At 44.2% G+C, this 20097-nt stretch overlaps 1 protein-coding gene across 1 annotated transcript in view; it reads left to right on the forward strand.

The window, feature by feature from the left end:
- LOC149324996 (chitinase-3-like protein 1) overlaps nucleotides 1–20097 on the forward strand; it is a 300609-nt gene that overhangs the window by 180581 nt on the left and 99931 nt on the right. Inside the window, exons 5-6 of the mRNA XM_089563509.1 lie at nucleotides 2515–2562; nucleotides 4999–5127. Of these exons, the coding sequence (XP_089419635.1) occupies nucleotides 2515–2562; nucleotides 4999–5127 (177 nt within the window). The remainder of the gene's footprint in view (nucleotides 1–2514; nucleotides 2563–4998; nucleotides 5128–20097) is intronic.

The following is a 20097-nucleotide window of genomic DNA, read 5'->3' on the forward strand; positions in this document are numbered from 1 at the left end:
AGATAGAAAGCGTGTCAGGATGTTTTAGAAACTGGAAAATTGCAGCGCAGCAGTTTCGTCCTTGTTACTGCTGCGCTGCAATTTTCCAGTATGCAGAACCAACTAGCCAGTCACTATGTTTTAAGCAAATGTTTTAGAAAGCTTCAGCGCAATAAAACTGCAATAAAGCTGGTTGTTGGGCTGACCAGTGCATATCTTTAAACGAAAACAGCGCAAGGAAGTGAGTACGCGGGGCTGGGCAATGCGTTTCAGTGTTTCTTTCCTCCAGTCCATGTTTCCTGGCGCTGTTTTCCACCTTTACAGAACAGCTGTAAGGTTTTTTAATGCGGTCACACTGGCGTTGTTCGCAAGTTTCTGTTTATCCCAATGTGTTGCGGAGGGGAAGGGCTTGCAACTCGGGAACGCGCTTCTTTCGATTATACAGCCTTTTACGATTGTTTGGTTAGTGTGCCATGACACTCAGGATGACATGATGTTAGCCCAAGGAATGTCCAGAAGAGCAAGTTGCTGGGCTAGTTGGTGCTGTTGCATCGTGGTGGAGCAGCGCAAAGGAGGGGACGTCCTTCCTTGTTTCTTGTGTCCCGCCCTTTGCGCTGCTCCACCACGATCCAAGGAATGTATTGGTCAGTCAAATCGTGTTCTGCATTGTGTGTTAGCATTAGAACGGTTGCGTGAACAAAAACACAGATTAATATATAAATGACATATTTACGGCCTCTAGTGGTTTTCTAGCCTGCGCGACGTACACACAGCAGGTACGCTTGCCGCAGTTTTAGACCACTAGGCCACCACCGCAGCCCCTGCCAGCACTGCGCTGTGGTTCATTCGCTTCCATCCGTGCGGAGTACAGACCTCTCCCGCTGTGCGTTGGTGGCTGTATTCATCGCCTTAATCCGTCTGCGATAAAATAAAAAAAACACTGCCCGGCCGCTTTCACCTGCAAGCCCAAATTAGAACCTTTGTCCGGCTTGAAGCCCACTCTTCATAGCTCATGGTCAAATGTTTGACTCCACCTGAGATCGCATTTGAACAAGTGTGACGTTATTTAAAATGTTTTCAAATATTGCAAAACAAGAAAATTGAGCTTTCTCCACGTTTGTTACTATCCCAGCCGTTCACGCTGCGGCACTAGTGAGCACAGCTGCGCACAGATGGCGGCACAGATCTCTGGCGCACGCGTTATTTACCGTGGCTACACAAAGAGGGCGCCACGAGTCAATGCACATACGAAAGCGGAGACGGCTTCTTTACGCACCCCCTTACGCATCAGTTTCATTGGTCACTCGTGAATTTTTTCATCAACGTACTCTAGCTGTTGAAATCTTGATACATGACATGAAGCTCTGTAGACAGTTCTTGATTGATAGCTTTAAAGTTACCATGATTGTAAGCACGAATGACCACAGTAAAACATGGTTTGTGTAACTGGCTGTTAATAGTGAAGGAGGAAAAGAAGTGATCACATACACCATGTTGCTTGGTTCGCGTTGGATCTAACAAGTTACCAGTGTTTTCTGGGATTTTTCTTTTTTTGGCTCGAAGAGTGACATACATCAAGAGAATGTTTCGCAAGTTTTAAAAAAATTTGGCCCTAGGAATAAAAGGAATTAGCTTTGGGCGGTTGCGCAGACATTCGATACTCTGAAGTCGCTGATTGGCTGCTTTATGCAGTTGGCCAGCAAAACTGGTAGATGCTCCAAAGATAATAATTGAAATAATGCTATCTGAAAGTAAGAAGTTATTTTTAAGCCCACTTAAGCCAGGAAGGTTAGCTTGTGAGCGGGACTGGGCAGTAAAGCGAAAAACACTGCTTACAGATCATGCAAAGCACTATCGAGTCATAAAAATAAAAACAAATCAAAACACGCTTTCAACGTACAACCGTCTTTGTGCAATCAAAAATACATTCATCACGCTACTCATGAGAAATACTATTGGGGGCAAAAGTTTGCGGGACGCGCGTTTCTGTAGAACCTCTATGAGAGCCCCACCTCGCTACCCAGTCGCCTGATATTGTGTGAAGGTATTCAAGGCCTAAATGCTCCTTCCTCTGGTAACAATATCAGTCGGCGAGTACAAGTGTACCCCCCGATAGTACAGCGTTCAAATGGAGCCTAAAATCTAACAAGTAAAACGCGGTGAAAAATCCTTTAAATAGCAGGACATATGAGCCCACGTACAAATTCCTACACATTGACTGCTGTTACCAATGGTCGTAGAAGCTGTTTCACTTGTTTTATGATATACACATCAGACTTAAATTTCAATTTTTCAAAGAGCAGTAAGTGTACAAGTCAGGGGTTCTATTTCCTTAATTCCTGAAAATACGGGAAACAAAAAATTTTCAGACCGAGCGGAGAGGTGAGTTGAATATTTGCACTTTTTGAAAAAGTATTTTTTGCTTGTTACTTCAAGCCAGCACTGCTTGCGAACACTAAACTGCGGTGATGGATTTCAAGACATTGCCTGACGAATTGCGTCTTGAGCAAATGGAACTTTTTTTTTCAGTTACAGCCGTGCACACTCCCCAAGTGTCTGTCGACCAGACGCACCAGAACTCACGTGAGTCGCCCTGCGGCCTCGCTTACCCGGCAGCGGCACAAGCGTCGTGAAAAATAGATTTCGGTCAGGACAGGGGGCAGTGACTGAAGCTCTGCCCATTCATGAGAAATGTCATCCACCGCCAGTGCGAAGTGATTAACATATTCTTAACGGCATTCTTGAACAAGAAAATGCTACAGCGCTTAGGTGGCTTGATACGGTGTCTACAATGAGGGCCTAATGTTGTTGCATTTTCCCTCAAATACTCCGGTTTGAACCGGTTCCATTGCCCTTATTAGGTATGCACCTAATCAGCGATCAGTGCGTGAGATTAAGGGCTTCGCTTTTTTTATCTTGCATATTGCAAGCCGAATCGAATATTCGTCAATTTCTATTCGATTCGTGTTCCACTACGTTGTTAGCTGCTCTATTTACATTTGATTCTGCTTTGTAAACGTACTAATTAAAGTAACGGAACGTTGCCGGTGGGTAGAACAAAGAATGAACGCTTATTGCTTGGTGTTACTGGCTTTATAACGACAGAGCAAAGGTCACATGACTGGTCATGATACGCAAGAGTGTGAACCGTCCTGCTCATGCTATACATCAGCACGCATGATTTGCTACACTAATCCCACAGCCTTTGACTAAAGTCATTACCAGATGACTGGAGATCTTAAATAGATAACAGCAAACTTACATTTTGGCTCTCGAGGAAAGAGCGGGAGGAACAGCGTACAAATAGTTGAGAATTAGGCGAGTTAGTACGAATGCATACTGCTGTGGCACCACAAGGACAGGGACGCGGCGAGCACTTGTGTTGTCGTCACTCCTTCTGCCTCCCTGTCCTCGTGGTGCCACAGCAGTAGGAACAACGTGCTTTGGAGGGCCCCAGTCGTACTGTAAACGCAGTGCATGGACTGCAGTGGCGGCTGGGAGTGGACGACAGTGCGTGCGCTCTGTGGACAGTGCAGTGCTTGTACAAGAGTCCCCGAGTGGCGTCAACACCGCGGGCTCAGCGCCGCCGCTGCGCTAGCGTTTGGTCGCCAGCCTGTCACACCGAAAGCGACTGATCATTGTCATGGCGTTATGCAAGGCAGCAGCAGGGTTTTCCCGAGTATGCCTTATTGGCCTTCAATTTTCCTTAAACTTGGCAGTCCTTCACTCAGCGAGAAGTACTGGAGGCCATGCTGCTAACCGTAGTCACAAATTCTATATGGCAATTCCCATATTTTCATATTTTTTTCACATGGATCATATAGAAATCCTATGAAGAATGCGGAGTGAATACGGGCGATATGGAAAGCGAACATCAAAAATTCTAAACTCAAACGGAATCCGTATGACTTCACGCAGATGATATGGAGAGAATACAGAGACTTTAGGAAAAAATAAGGAGACCAACAAATCCTACCAAATTCATGCGCTTGTTAACTTTCTTCATATGATTGTTGCCATAAGACGTGCTTTTAAAGCAGCCAGGAAGCATTATAACAGCAAGAGTGTCACCGGCTCATAACAATTTTTGCGCTAAGCTGAATACCGAAGATGCGGGCGTTTAAAGTTGGCGCTTCATTTTGCCCCTACTCATGTCATGCACTCCATTGCGCCAGACAAAAATAAAGAAAACACGTTGGAAATACTTCCCAGCGTTGGAGCTCGGTTTGGCTGTTGCCGGCGTGCGTCTCGCGCAGGCAGTCCAATATGCACCGGGAAGCTCGCTGGCTTTACAAACAACATGTGCGAGTTGGGCGTCTCGCCAGCTTTGCAGCTGGTGCCAGAGAAAGGCGTATCCATCTCGGGCGAAGACAAAAAACACGGGGAATGAGTTCGGGGCGGCAAAATAAAAACCACGTGGGCGAAGGTCGGCTACGACCGGGGAGTTCACTCAGCTACACGGGTAGACTAGTTTCGCGGCGAATCGTACCATCTAGTGGCCTGTCACTCACCCTGACATAACCGGTACTCGTGAGGTACCCACGCTGGAAAATCGCTCGAAAACCTTCTACCACGCCCAGATCAGTCGGGCCACGAAATCGCGGGTTTTAAAAATTCATGATAAATATCCGGCTCTAGCGCAAGGACTAATATTGTGAATAGTAAAAAATTTGTTCTACCCACTTACCTGCATTCTTCAAAACCGCTTCACAGTCCCTTTAAATGATAACGCCGTTACAAAAAAGTTTTAGACAGTCTACAGGGTGTCTATAGACTTCTGTCTATAAAGCCTATAGACTATCTCTAGGCAAAAGTCTATAGGCAATACAAATGCCATAGACAGTCTATAGACAATCTATAAATTTATGGCCATACACTTTTAGTAGACTTTTATCTCTAGAACATAAATAGACAAAAAGCAATATCTATAGGAAGTCAATAGAGTTAATAAGAAGTCTATAGATTGTCTATAGATCATTTCTATAAGGTAAAAGAGGAGCCTTCTGACCTTCTCTGCAGCTGCGGAGCCGCCAACGATGGAAACGACCTCGACCGAGAAAGGGTCGACGACGAACAAAACGGAACCGGGGCCGATGGATTCCACGTCATCCGAGAGTGGCTCCCCGCAGCAGGAAACCACTGAGCCAGGTGAGTGCAACGATTTTTGTATTAGTTTTTTTCCCTGCTCACACGTGCTTCGGTTCACTCTAATCTGCACGCATGGCAGCCGACCGGGTCCGGACACGCGGGAATTTCTCCTGGCATCAATCGCACCACGGGCTGTCGTGCTCCGTCCTCGCATTTTGTGGACAGCCACTGCACGCGTCAAGTGCGCGCTGTCCAGTCGCAGAAGGCAGCGCTCAAAAATATAGCGCGCTTACAGCCGTGCTACGTAGCACGCAATTGGGAAACTTGATCATTCGGGAAGCACGGGAAAGGACACACTCACACGCGATCGCGTAAGCCCTGCGCTTCGCAAAGCGCTGCTGCCGATAGCCGGCAAGGGTGCACGGCAGCAATGAGCGGCCGAGCGTGCTTACTGCGCCATGTAGTAGCAGTAAAAAAATTATTGTTGCAAAAGGAAGAGTTAGGGAGTAGGGGGTTGGGGATAGATAGATGTGGAGCATCAGTGGTCGGTCTTCCCTATTCAAGGATCACGTTGGCCTCCGCCGCTGCCTTGGCCCTCGTCACCAGCATAAGCTGTGTGCTCGGGTCGGAGTCAGTCAGGAGGGCCTCCCACTGCTCTAGACTAGGGCTATTTACCTTTGGTAGTAAAGGGCTTTTATCACAGCCCCAGGTGGCGTGGTACGTTGTGCCGTAGCCCCCGCACCACATGCACTCTTTCGCGTATTTGTTCGGCCACATTTTATGATACATGGCTCTGCTTGGGTAGGTGTCTGTTTGTAGTCTGAGTTTGTAGTTTGTAGTAGTTTGTAGTTTGTAGGCCTGCTCTCTGTTGAGGATATCCATGAGCCGCCCATTCTCGCCGGCTCTCCTCTTCGAAAAATCTCGTGCAAATTCCAGGGTACTACAAACGAGCTATATGTGTAACAAATGTCTTTCGACGGCGTCAAATTTGTAGAGGCCCGTCTACTGTGCGATGTCAGTGCACGTTAAGAGCCCCAGGTGGTCGAAACTTCCGGAAACCTTCACTACGGCCTCCCACATGGCTTGAGTTGCTTTGAGATGTTAAAACCTCCATAATCCCATCAACAAATGCGCCTTCTACGAATACATACTACACGCTTCATAAGAGGTCATGTGTGCCGCAAATGTGTCTCGTATGAACTCATGTTGGGGCGTTAAGAGCTATATGTTTATTAGAAAGCTTTCAGTTCATCAGCATCAAATACCTCTGTGTCAAACTAACCGCTGACTTCAGGTGGGATGCAGGCATTGCTGGCATGTCTTCAGCAGCATTACGAAAACTTTTTTTCCCTGAAAAGATGCGCCCGGTTGCACCACCATCAACTAAGCTCTTAGCATACAAAACATTCATAAGAGTCATACTGGAATACGCTCACACTGTCTGGTTTCCTCAAACAGTGAATAACAATGTGAAGCTTAAAATTTGGCTGTGGCTTAGCTAAAGTTAAGCCTAGATATCTCGAAGCGAAAAGCGCTCGCTGCTTTTCAGCCAAATCCCAAGCTACCACGTCTGGATCGGTGTTTTTGCGCCGTCCGAGTGCTGCTTCTCCTTCCATGGCGAGTGTCTGCGCCTGTTCTATGCGCAAGCGCGCCTTTTATACCTCTCCTTTCGAATCCGCACTGCGCACGGCTGCGGCGAAAGGTCAAACGACGCTGAACAGAGGGTTTTTCTCTTTGACTAAAAATGCCCTACATGAGGCGCACACCCTACCCACGGTTTCACTGAACTCTACAGATGCTACGCTCGACGTCTGCCGCATGGCATCGCTTACCGGCTTAAGATCCCGTAAATGCCATAGTCTTCCACAAACGTCACACACGTAGCCGAGCGGATTGTTCACAAAGTCTGCCGTGGAGACCTTGGTCCCACTGGCACTTCTGCCTGTTTCTGCGCCATCCGACTGTTGATTCTTATTGTCCTTCCATGGCGAGTACCTGCGCCGTGCGTGACGTCACTCGGTTTCGCGCATGCGCAGAAGTGTCAAATCTGTAGTGTGGATCACGCGAAGCGCGGTGTTGAATAGCCTAGTGAAGCTTTTCGCTTCAAAAAAAGGACGCCAAGTAAGACACTGCAATTCGTTCACAAGTATGAGCGCACTCACTCCCCAGCTAACCTTGCAGTTATCTCAGGCCTGGCGACCCTCTCCACTGGACCTCTCCACTGGACCTCTCCACTGGAGCTAACAACGCACTGCGAAATTTTTGTATCAACAGTTACACAACAGTTATAATATCAATGTGTCAAATTATACAAATGTTCCTCAGAATCTTCGAAAACATAGCGCAAAAAGAACACGGACGACACAGAACTGGACGGGACCGACGCTAACGTGCAACTTTATTTTCGAAAAGCCGCCACGTCTAATACATGGGAGTCGATCACCACCACCAAGCGATGAGCATGCGCAAAGCGCACAATCTAGATTACAGCGTGTGGAAAATTAGCAAATAATAAAAATTACGATAAAATAAGAAAAAGAAAAACACGGTGCCTGGAGAACAAACGAACAGAAAAGAGACATCGCGTACTGAAACTTAATTACTGCAAAATTGCGCTTTTCAAGCTTGTCAAGGTTTAGAGCCAAATAAATAACGCGCGCAGAAATGAGGATAGAAATAGATCGAGTGAAAGATGAATTGAGTGTTCAAGGCTCCTCACTAAGACAAAAATGTGGTGAAGAAAGGCAGAGTGACAATAGGGAAATTACTTTCATAAGCATGGCACGGGAAGTAAAAGATAACAGAAAATTAGGCCGAAAAGAGACAAGGACCGAAAACACACTGAAAAAAAAATTAAAGACTAGAAACTAAAATATATGTTCATGTATACGAAAAAAGAGACAGAAAGAACGAAACAGAAAAGGATAAAACGAGAATATCAGACACGAGTATAGAGGGCTCCACGCTAAAACAAAGAGGGAGGGGAGGCGAAATGACCATTGGTGAATCGGGTATGCAAATATCAGAAATTGAAATACCAAGTGGAGTAAAATCCAAGAAAACGCCAAAGAATAGAAGAAAGAAAATGCAAAGGAAAAGAGGGACCACTCCGCTTCTCGACAACAAGAAAAGGTGCCTACGCAAAGCAGTCTTGAGGACATGGTTTACACCTACAGGTAGCCATCCAAGAATTCAACCTCACTGTCAAGTTCATGAATAGAAGGGGCGCTGACGCACTTTTTCCCAGCTTTCCTTATAAAATACGCATCCATGACTTCACGCTCTGTTTTTCCTTCAGCTGAAGTTAGGAATACTCTTATCTATTTTTCAATAGCATCCGTTCTCTTGCTCAGTTTCACACGCTTTTCAATGGTCGGCTAGATTACTTCCTGATTTGTTACGTTTCGCATCATCTATGTTCTCTCGCCCTCTCATTGAAGCATCTTCCTGTCTGCCCAATCTTCCTGAGGCCCGCAGCCGATAAGAATTTCGTACACAACCTTCGCCTTGCTTTCGGTAAACTTCGTTTAATGTTTCGTCGCGCAGTCATATCGTTTTTTAATTTTCTTAGCGCTGACCTTGGAAAGTTTACATGGGGCAGAGAAGACAACTTGTACATTATAACACGCTGCCAGCTTCTTGAAATTATGTGAAAACCTATGGCAATATGGTATTACCTGGAGAGGAGCCTTGCTTTTGTTCTCTTCACTTCCCTGCTCACTACAGGAAACCTTGGAGGCTTTCAGCTTTTGCAAAAGGCTTTCACACACTGCCAGTATAAGGTCTACGGCGAATGCAGCCTCATGCAGGCGCCTGTCTTGCTCATGGATGCTAGTGGCCATGTGGTGCGTGCAGGATTTTTTAGCTGCTTCTTGAAGACAGGAAGACACGATACCCCGCTTAAAAACTTTAGTGTGCGCGCTGTCAAAGCGTAATGACGTTTTTTGGTATGTCGATGGTACATCAAGCAGATATTAATGTTGGTGAAATCCAATTTAATATCAAAGAACTGAATACAGGCATCTGTAGGTGATTCCCAAGTGAAATTTAACCCGGCACCGTGCTCCGAAAAAATGCTCAACACTTCCTTGACAACGGGAATTGAGTAAATTAGGCATTGAGCACAGGAAACAAACCGATCGCGATGATTCGTGGTGCAGCCAACGTATCTGCGACCCATCTGACTTACACGCTTCACAGGCTTTACAGACGATCTGGGGCTGAAAATACTACGTCTATTCCTACGATCTTTCTCAGGGAACGTGAAATTCCGTGTGCGTAAGGAATCACGGCGATCTTCTTGTCCCTGTCGCTTTGACGTGGTTCTTTTTTTTTGTCAACATGACCTCGGCCAGCGATGATAAGAGCGTGAGAGGGTAACCAGCCTGCACAAGTCTGCGCGTCTGGTTTAAATAACTTTCTTCAAGCTTATGATTGCATGATTTTTTGACTGCGTTATAGAAGCAAGAGTTAACAATATTGCGCTTAACTAACTGATGCTCGCATTCTAGGATGACAAGATAGTCGTCGACAAAACGGAAGATCTGCTCAACATTGCGGCACTGAAAGAGGCTGTGTAACGCTCTGTCCTTCATAGCTAAGTAAAGATCATTTAGTACCGGAGCAATGGAAGAATCTATACATATGTCATTTTTTGGAAGAAAAATTTAGAAAATTCCATTCTGCGAATGTGGACGTTAAGTACACAGAAAGTAGCTCGAAAAAGCCGGCAGCTGAAATTCAACTCTCGTTCTGGAATTTTACGGATCCATGCTGGTCAGTGTAATCCTTGATGCAAGTGATCAAGTCGTCATGAGGGGTGACATAGTATTTATTTATTTATGGCATACTGCAGGCCGTGAGAGGAGTGGATACAGAAACAGAACACAAATTGAGCAATAATACCAAAGTGCAAGCAGAAAACGAGCAGCGCGAAATGACATGAAAAAGAAAACGAAACTAACATAACAAACTAACAAAACAAACTAACAATGGTCACTTATCAGGTGAAGAGACCGTACACACGAAGCTGGTAAGCTGTTCCAGTCCCTGATGGTTTGTGGAAAGAACGGGGTCAGAGTACGGGGTCAGAGAAAGGGGGTGGGAGTGTCGGGTTTGTCTGGTGTTCTGTATATTAAGATACGCCGAAGAATTAATTCCAAGTTTATGGTTAAATAACAAAAATAAGAATTTCAACCGAAGAAACTTGCGCCGGGACTGAAGGGTTGGTATGGAATTCGACTGCATTAATGGAGAGACGGAAGCAGTTCTATTGTATTGCGAAAACATGAATTGCACAGGTTTCCTTTGGATCCGTTCAAGTGCTTTTATGTTAGTGAGAGTATACGGGTCCCATACAATGCACGCATATTCTAATTTAGTCCTTATAAAGGTTTCATATGCTTTTCTCTTAACCTGAAGTGGTGAATCTTTTAGTTTATGGCGCAACAAGCAAAATTTTCGTAAGGCAGACGAGCAAGTGTTAGAAATGTGAGTGTTCCAGCTTAAGTTGTTTGTTAATGTAACACCAAGATATCTATATTCAGTTACTTCGGTAATTTCTCCTGAACCCAGAAAAAAAGGAGCGTTTAAATGGATTAAGTTTTCTTGTAACACGTAGTAGGACAGTCTTTTCAAAGTTAAGTTTCATGCCTCATCGATTACACCATGCGCGGATACTATTAAGGGACGTGTTTAGTATTGCCTGATCGTCAGCTGATCGGATCTCATTGAAAATAATACAGTCATTAGCGTACATGCGAATCTGTACAGGTCCATCAACCACATCTACAATATCGTTACAATATATCAAAAACAACAGCGGCCCAAGCACACTGCCCTGGGGGACACTTGATGTGACCGGAGGAGCGCAAGAATCATCTCCATTAATAGTTACGTACTGTTTGCGTTGTATTAAGTACCTCGATACCCAAGCAATAATAAAATCTGGCAGTCCTATCAGTTAAAGTTTCTCAATTAATTTATTATGGGGTACTAGGTCGAAAGCCTTGCTGAAATCCAAGAAAATTAAGTCTACCTGGCCAGCCCTATACACGACGGAAGCAAGGAAGTGAAATATGGTGACTAACTGAGTAGTTGTAGAAAACCCTTTCCTGAAGCCGTGTTGATGTTGCGACAGAATGTTATTTTCTTGAAGAAATTTTGAAATGAGGTTAGACACAATGTGCTCCATGAACTTACAAGAAGAACATAATATAGATATGGGGCGGTAGTTAGATAAAGAAAGTGGGTCACCCTTCTTTAGGACGGGCACCACACGTGCAGTCTTCCAATCGTCAGGTATGGACGCAGTACTAATGGATGCTTGAAATATAACTACGAGGAACTTGCTCAGTGTTTCAGCGTAACGGCGAAGGAACGCGCCAAGTATACCATCAGGTCCCGGTGAAGATTTAACTTTCAGTCGGAGCAGCATGTTCAGTACTCCGTCATGCGAAATCAAATCTGTGACATTCGGAAAATGAGACTGGAATGTTGAAAATGAAGGTTCAGCGGGCATGGAGAAAACGCTGTGAAAATATTGGTTAAAATGTTGTGAAATAATCTTGGGGTTAGTGACTACTGCACCGTTATGAGATATTTGTTGCACATGCCTTTTGCTTTCCTTCATAAAGTTCCAGAAGCCTTGAGGATCCTCAGAAATGAAGTTCGGGAGAGTAGTGTTAAAATAAAAAGACTTTGCACGCATAATGGCGTCGGAAAGAGCTGCGCGAGCTTCGCTGAAAGCATGAGATGCTGTTCTTTTCTTACGTAAGCGTTTGCCCTTCCGTTTTAAATGTATTATATGCCTGTTCATCCAAGGCGTATGTTTCGCCGTTTTCTTTATTTTGTCAGGAACAAAATTACTCAAACAAAAGTGGCATAAATTCTTAAATTTGTTCCAAAGAACAGCAGCATCATCATCAGAGAAGTCAGCAAACTGAGAATCTAAGTAATCTAAATGGCATCATCGTCAGCTCGTTCAATATCTTTCACTGTTTTAACAACTGCACCATTTTTTACAGATTTGGGAGCAAGTGCTAGGCAAACAGATGCCATTTTATGATAAGATAAGCCGGAATCCACAGACACTTCATAATCATCAAAAGCACGATGAAGAAAAACTAAATCAAGAATGGAACTAGACGATTGCCTACACGTGTAGGCTTACTGACAATTTGAACAAGATTATTCTCAAACATGATGTCAAACATAGTATTGGAATCAATTGCAGAGTCGGCACTGGAAAGCAAACGGTCCCAGTCAATGCATGGAAAGTTGAAGTCCTCAACAACTATCATCTTATATTTGCTGTAACGTGCCAATGATCCCTTAGTTTCATTACAAGATCAGGTGTCGACTCTGGTGGTCTATATATTGCACACAATAAGAGGATATGCCCAAATAGCTTAATCTTCAAGCATAAAAATTTTACGTCATCTAGGTCAGGAAGACGAACGGTTTCTATTTCCCATTTTATTACTACAGCAACTCCACCACCCCTGGTGGGCCTGTCTTTACGATAAGTTTTGAATGCTGGAGGAACAAGATCGTCGTTGCTGATTGCACTGTGCAACCAAGTTTCAGTAATGACGGTGATGTGTGGGCTATAAGACAAAAGAACTCCTTCAAGTTGGCTAGTCTTATTTACGATACTCCGGGCATTTATGTTAAGAAGCCTAACATGCTTATCCTGATAGGATCATGAGGAAGGTGCTTGGGGGGGCTTGGAAATTAACTGTCATTCTTGTTTTGTATCGTCCCAGATAAACACATCATCGTCAATGTGCAACTTGTCATGAACAAGAAACACTTTCCGGCCCTGCAATTTCTCAGATTTTGCACTCTGCCACAACATCTTCCGTCGTTTTAAAGTAGGCTGCGAGTAGTCGTTCTGGATAGAAATATTACACCCTTTAAGTTTGGTGCAATTTTTGAAGAGGGATCCTTTTTCGTTGAAATCCTGAAAAAAAAAAACGATAACTGGTCTTGCTGACGTTCCCTTTCCTAGCCTGTGAATGCGACCAATTGACCCAGGTGATACGCCAAGTTTTTCCTCAAAGGTTTCTGCGATGACTTTGCGCTTAAGATCGGATTCAGTTTCGTTCTCTTCTTCGGTTATACCATAAACGATAAGATTAGAGCGCCTGCTTCTGTTTTCTAGATCTGTGAGCTTACGAGCCTGATTGCCCACAGAAGCTTGGTATGTACGGAGCGCGTTTTCAAGATCCTCTAATTTCAGGGTCTTAGCTTTAAGTTCGGAGATGTGGGCGTCAATAGTGGCAAATTGAGCTTGAATGTCTGTAATCATGCCATCTGTTTTTGACTTTAGGTCAAGTATTTCTTCGCACAGCGAATTTTGACCTTCAAATACCGTTTGCAGTAATTCGTTGTTAGAAATGGGACCGGGATTCAATGCAACGTCCCCACATAGAAGGAGCTCAAGAACATGGCAGCACTCATATGCAATCTTCAGACACCGTAGTGGGCATGGCAGGACAAGCAAAAAGGCAACTTCTTTGAGTCCTTAATGTCAATAGAAAGGACTGCCAACGCCTTTTCGGAGTGGTCTTTTAAAATCTTAACCACAGGATCTGCATTCTTTACCAAAAACGGGTCGTATACAGTTAGTAGCTTTAGTTCCTTTTGTAAAAATGATGCAACAGATTGCTGTCAAGTCCCTGTCTCAGAAACAATGGCACGGAAAGGATGATCTACCTTATGAGTTTTAACAGAGAAAAACAATTCTAGGCACAAGTAGTTGCTGTGGTCCATCGCATTACATAACTTTTGCAAGTTCAGGTGTTCACACAGTTTCCTGGCCCCGTTCTTTACCTTCTTAAAGGACACGTAGACGCATTCATCGAAGGACGATCCTATGGCTTCGAAGGCCTTGACTATGTAGTCTCCCTTCGGTAAAACTGCGAATCCTCCTTCCTTGTCAGCGGGAAGAAGCAAAGTTCATTCTTCTTCAGGTAGAACACAGTCTTCCTCAGGGGTAGTCTCTTGCTAGCCGGCTTACAGCGGGTCAACACGTCCATTCCCTCGGAAACGCACCGGTCCACTTCAGCTCCAGGGGCCAGTCTGGAGACGTTCCGAACCATGCTAAGAAGTTCAGGAGCCGATTTCTTCCGCTCAAGAGCAAACTTGAGCCCTCGGCATCACTGAGAAGGTGAACGCGGTTTCTATTGGAGGCTGAAGTGGACCGGTGCGTTTCCAAGGGAGTGGACGTGTTGACCCGCTGAAAGCCGGCTAGCAAGAGACTACCCCTGGGGAAGACTGTGCCCTACCTGAAGAAGAATGAACTTTGCTTCTTCCAGCTGACAAGGAAGGAGGATTCGCAGTTTTACCGAAGGGAGACTACATAGTCAAGGCCTTCGAAGCCATAGGATCGTCCTTCGATGAATGCGTCTACGTGTCCTTTAAGAAGGTAAAGAACGGGGCCAGGAAACTGTGTGAACACCTGAACTTGCAAAAGTTGGGTAATGCGATGGACCACAGCAACAACTTGTGTATTTCTCTGTTAAAACTCATAAGGTAGATCATCCTTTCCGTGTCATTGTTTCTGAGACAGGGACTTGGCAAAGGAACTAAAGCTACTAACTGTATACGACCCGTTTTTGGTAAAGAATGCAGATCATGTGGTTAAGTTTTTAAAAAACAACTCCTAAAAGGCGTTCGCAGGCTTTTATATTGACACTAAGGACTTATACTATGCCATCCCTCATGACGACTTGATCACTTGCATCAAGGATTGCATTGACCAGCATGGATCCGTAAAATTCCAGAACGAGAGTTGCATTTCAACTGCCGGCTTTTTCCAGATACTTTCTGTGTACTTAACGTACACATTCGCAGAATGGAATGGTTTACTTTTTCTTCAAAAAAATGACATCTGTATAGATTCTTCCATTTCTCCGGTACTCAATGATCTTTACTTAGCTATGAAGGACAGAGCGTTACAGAGCCTCTTTCAGTGCCGCAATGTGGAGCTGATATTCCGTTTTGTCGACGACTATCTGTCATCCTAGAATGCGAGCATCAGGCCCTCCCATTCGAAGCTTCAAAGGTTCTTAGCAATTTTTCTAGCATGCTGAGCACTTTGGTTGCCACCCATGAACTGCCTGCCTTCTAATGGTGTCTTACGATTTTTAGAATTAGGACTCTATTTTGACAACCAACATTTGTGCTGGGCCTTTGAGCCTCGAGCCAAAAAACCCCTTCTGCCCTTTGATTCAGCACACTGGAAGTTCGTTAAGCGCAATATTGTTAACTCTTGCTTCTATAACGCAGTCAAAAAATCATGCAATCATAAGCTTGAAGAAAGTTATTTAAACCAGACGCGCAGACTTGTGCAGGCTGGTTACCCTCTCACGCTCTTATCATCGCTGGCCGAGGTCATGTTGACAAAAAAAAAGAACCACGTCAAAGCGACAGGGACAAGAAGATCGCCGTGATTCCTTACGCACACGGAATTTCACGTTCCCTGAGAAAGATCGTAGGAATAGACGTAGTATTTTCAGCCCCAGATCGTCTGTAAAGCCTGTGAAGCGTGTAAGTCAGATGGGTCGCAGATACGTTGGCTGCACCACGAATCATCGCGATCGGTTTGTTTCCTGTGCTCAATGCTTAGTTTATTCAATTACCTTGTCTTGCGGTCATGCTTACGTAGGCCAAATCGGCAGATGCCTTAACAAGAGACTGTCAGAGCACAACTACAATGTAAGAACACGAATCTCAGGCAATCTGGGCGTTCATTGGCGCGATTGTAAATGCACTCATCACTGGAGTGACACGAGCGTGCTGCGCAGGTGCAGTGACCAAACATGCGAAAGATAATTGAAGCCAAAAAAATCGCGACCCTAAAACACCGCTGTGTCAGCATACCATCCGTGCGTCGCACTTCTGGATAAGAAATTTCGTTTCCTTTCGACAGCCCAGCAGTCATGACTTCATTCTCGTTTCCTGCTGCGAGTATCTATGATTCATGCCTTATCCTTCTTGTTCTTTTTGATACCCTGTGTACATTTACCGATGTGTCAGAGCAATGAAATTTCAGTTGTTAGTCAGCGCCTGTGTCTGATCTCCCCTTTCTGCGTCCTTCCCGATGTTTGCGCTGTTTTCGTTGTGATGGAAAACCAACTGGCTCGTGATGTGTTCTTCAGGAAAGAGGCATCCCGTACTGAAACTTAATTACTGCAAAAGTGCGCTTTTCAAGCTTGTCAAAGTTTAGAGCCCAGCAAATAATGCTGCAAAAATGAGGAGATAAAAATAGATCGAGTGAAAGATGAAGGGAGTGTACAAGCCTCCACACTAAGACAAACCTGTGGTGAAGAAAGGCAGAGTGACATTGGGGAAATTACATTTATGAGCATGGCACGGGAATTAAAAGATTACAGAAAATTAGGCCGTAAACAGACAAAGGCTGTAAAACTATATATAGTAAAATAAAAAAAAAATTTAAAATTAAAAACTAGGCAACTATAAAATATATCCTGGTTTCAGGAGCGGGGAGGTCGGGATGGTACAGGGCGTAGCCACAGGAACCTCGAGAAGCCAATAACAGATTTCTTGCCGCAACAAGTTATGGAGTGTTTGGGTTGATATGCTGCGTGGAAATTTCTCGAGCGAATAATGTGGGGATTGTATAGCTCAAGGACTGTGTGTATAATGAGATGTACGAGATATAGGTACAAGCCGTTTTTCCTTGTATCTTGTAAGTCTAGGTAAAATGTTTTTTTCATAGCTCTGCTAAAAAATTGGAAAAATATTTTATTTCAAAAATACATTTTTAGGTTAGTACATGAAGGAAGCCAAGAGTCGCAGAAACCAAAGGGGCATAGGGAAATGTTTTTTATTAAAAAAAAACTCTGGTGTTGACTAATGGAAGATTAATGGTGTAATTATTGTGTCGCTTAAAGATAATTGACTAGAAAAGAGAAGAAAAAGTGGTGGATTTGCGTAGTTAGTCCAAATGCGAATCCGGTGCGGTAGTAGTTCGGGAAGCTCGGTTCCTGAGTTCAGGTCAAGCGTTCAAGGAGGGCTGTTGTTCGGATAACGATATGGGTAATCTCCACACATGCGGAATTGGTCATTCTCTGCATTCACAGATCCCCTGGGAGTCGCTGTACCCCTCCTGGCGCAGTGGTGCTGCGGTCAAGCGATGCGCCACTGCCATTTATGGTGCTTTGTTGGGTTGCGATCCAGGTTGCTCATCGCGAGCAGACTCTTACGATTAACTCAGCTGCCGCCTAACACGGTGGGCAGGAGAGAAGCCTGGCACAAAATCGGCTTGACACAGGCACACAGAGAAACACACAACAGCTAATTGCAGTTAATGGCCGCTGTAGCTGGTAGCGCAGTAAAAAAAAACGCATGCTGCCGGTGGGATCCGAATCAAGGAGCTAGGAATTTTGCTAAATCTGCCAACTTAGCTATAGCGATGGCTGTGCAATGTTCTGCTTTGCGGTATGGTTATGTAGCTGGTAAGCTGCCCTTGAGAGCTTTCACCAGAGTCAGACTCGCCAATAGGGGCGACGTAGTACGTCCTGTATTACTGCGAGTGTGACATAAAACTTGATCGAACGGTTTGGGCGGAAGCTATGCGAAAACCGTCGTATGTTATCTATGGCATCAAGACTGCCAGAACCGAGGTCCTCGTTAGGCTACTGAGCAGACAAGGCAAAGGAAAACAGGCGCTCTTTATGACATACATACAGGAAGCCAATAGTAACCGATACTAGGGGATAGGGGAAAGTTTCTTCCCTATATTTTTTAATTTGTGTAATTGATCAATGGAGGGTTAATAGTGTGATCCTCCATTTTAAACTCACGACCTCCTTGCTTGCGGTGCCTGTTGGCTCCCGGCAAAATTTCTGCCTCCTAATAACGCCCCTGGATACTTACGACTGGAGGTGCTCGACACGCTTGCTACAAGTTACATGCTTTTTTTCTCCGCAGATAAAAAGGATTTTAAGTGAATCAACCATTTCTACACGACCTGTACCTAGACATAGTTGCAATGACGTTAGCTGAAATTTTCCTTCTGATGAGTACAAAACCGTCTGTGTTATTTGAATCGGGTCTGCCCATTAAAAATATACGTAGACCCACTTGCTTACCTCAGAAAGAACTTAGTTTGATGGTTATGTAGTATCTGGTATTGTTTTTCCCTCAACAAAAAGGGTTTATTTATTTATTTATTTATTTATTTATTTATTTATTTATTTATTTATTTATTTATTTATTTATTTATTTATTTATTTATTTATTTATTTATTTATTTATTTATTTATTTATTTATTTATTTATTTATTTATTTATTTATTAAATATACCTCAAGGGCCCTCGGGTGAGGGCTTTACATGAGGGGTGGGCTAACAACCTGGTGTTAATAGATTTTTTCGATGGCTTTCTTGAAATGGTCCGGGTTTGTGTGAAGGATGGTACTTGTGGGAAGACTGTTCCAGTCACGCGCTGTTTGGATGAAGAAGGAATGAAGATGGGTCGCGGTGCGAGCAGGAGGTGCGTAAACGGCATTTTGGTGGCTTGTGCGGGCTGAAGAACGATGAGCAGGCTGAATAGGACAGTGGGAAGAAAAGTTATGATACATTTTGAGGTACAAGCACTGCCTTGCAACTGTGCGACGTTGCTTGAGGTTAGGTAGGCATGCATTACTTTTGAGGGAAGTAACACTGGTGGAGTATGAGTAGTTTGAGTAGATGAATCGAACGGCGCGATTTTGGGCAAGTTCAGCACAGTTAGTTAGGTTAAGCTGAGCGGGGTCCCAGATGGCAGATGCGTATTCTAACTTTGGCCAAATTAATGTTTTATAAACTAGTAATTTAACTGCTGGCGAAGCTAGACGTAAATTACGACGAAGATAGCCGAGAGTTTTGTTAGCATTGTTAATTATCCGCGTTATATGGATAGACCAGTTAAGGGTACTCGAGATGTCAACACCAAGATACTTAATGGAATGGCGGGGGAAAACACTAGAACCGTTCAGAAGATAATTTGGGGTCGGGTAATTTTGTCTTCTGTGGAAGGAAACAAGCGCAGTTTTGTTAGTATTTAAGACCATCAGCCATCTGCGACACCACTCTTCCAGTCTTAATAGATCACATTGAAGGGCATTATTATCTGCTGCACTATAAATAGGACGGTAAATGACACAATCGTCGGCAAATAAGCGGATGTTTGATGAAATATGATTAGGCAAGTCATTGATGTAAATTAAGAAAAGGAGAGGGCCAAGAACTGTGCCTTGCGGCACACCAGAGAGTACGTTAGAGAGTGAAGAAGATTTGTTGTTGGCTTCAACAAATTGCTGACGGTTAGTGAGGAAGTCCTGTATCCAGTTGAAGACGAGCGGATCAAGATTTAGTTCTGAAAGCTTTAGTAGTAGGCGTTTATGAGGGACTTTGTCGATTCGACAGAGCGTCAACAGGCGTATTAAGGTCTAAATTAGTACTTATGTCGTGAAGAAATAGCGCAAGTTGGGTGGCACATGAAAGTCCTTTTTGAAATCCGTGCTGGTTAGGGTTAAAGAACTTAACAGATATAAGGAAATTTGTGATTTGCGAATAAATAACGTGCTCCATAATTTTAGAACAGACGCTGGTCAGAGATATGGGCCGGTAGTTAGAAGAGCCTGGCTTAGGAACTGGAACAATCTTACCCAGTTTCCAGTCATGAGGGACGATGCCGGATGATAATGACTGCTGAAAAATGTGGGACAAAATAACACTGGTGATTTCCTTGGTGCTTTTGAGCACTTTGGCATTGATGCCGTCGACGCCAGCTGATGAGGTCAATTTTAAAGATTCGATTAGTTTCAAGATTCCTTGGGGTGAAAATGTGATATCTGGCATGACGGGATGATTATACGAGGAAATATACGGGAGGTTATCATCTGGTTCTCTTGTAAAAATAGAAGAGAAGGTTAGATCGAGTATTTCCGCTACCTCGTCACCGGGGACACATTCATCTGCTCATGACACATTCTGCGCAGTCGGTGCAGCAAATTAT

This window comes from Amblyomma mixtum, chromosome 10 (genome assembly GCF_055824585.1).
Source record: "Amblyomma mixtum isolate Tamu chromosome 10, ASM5582458v1, whole genome shotgun sequence".
NCBI lineage: Eukaryota > Metazoa > Arthropoda > Arachnida > Ixodida > Ixodidae > Amblyomma > Amblyomma mixtum.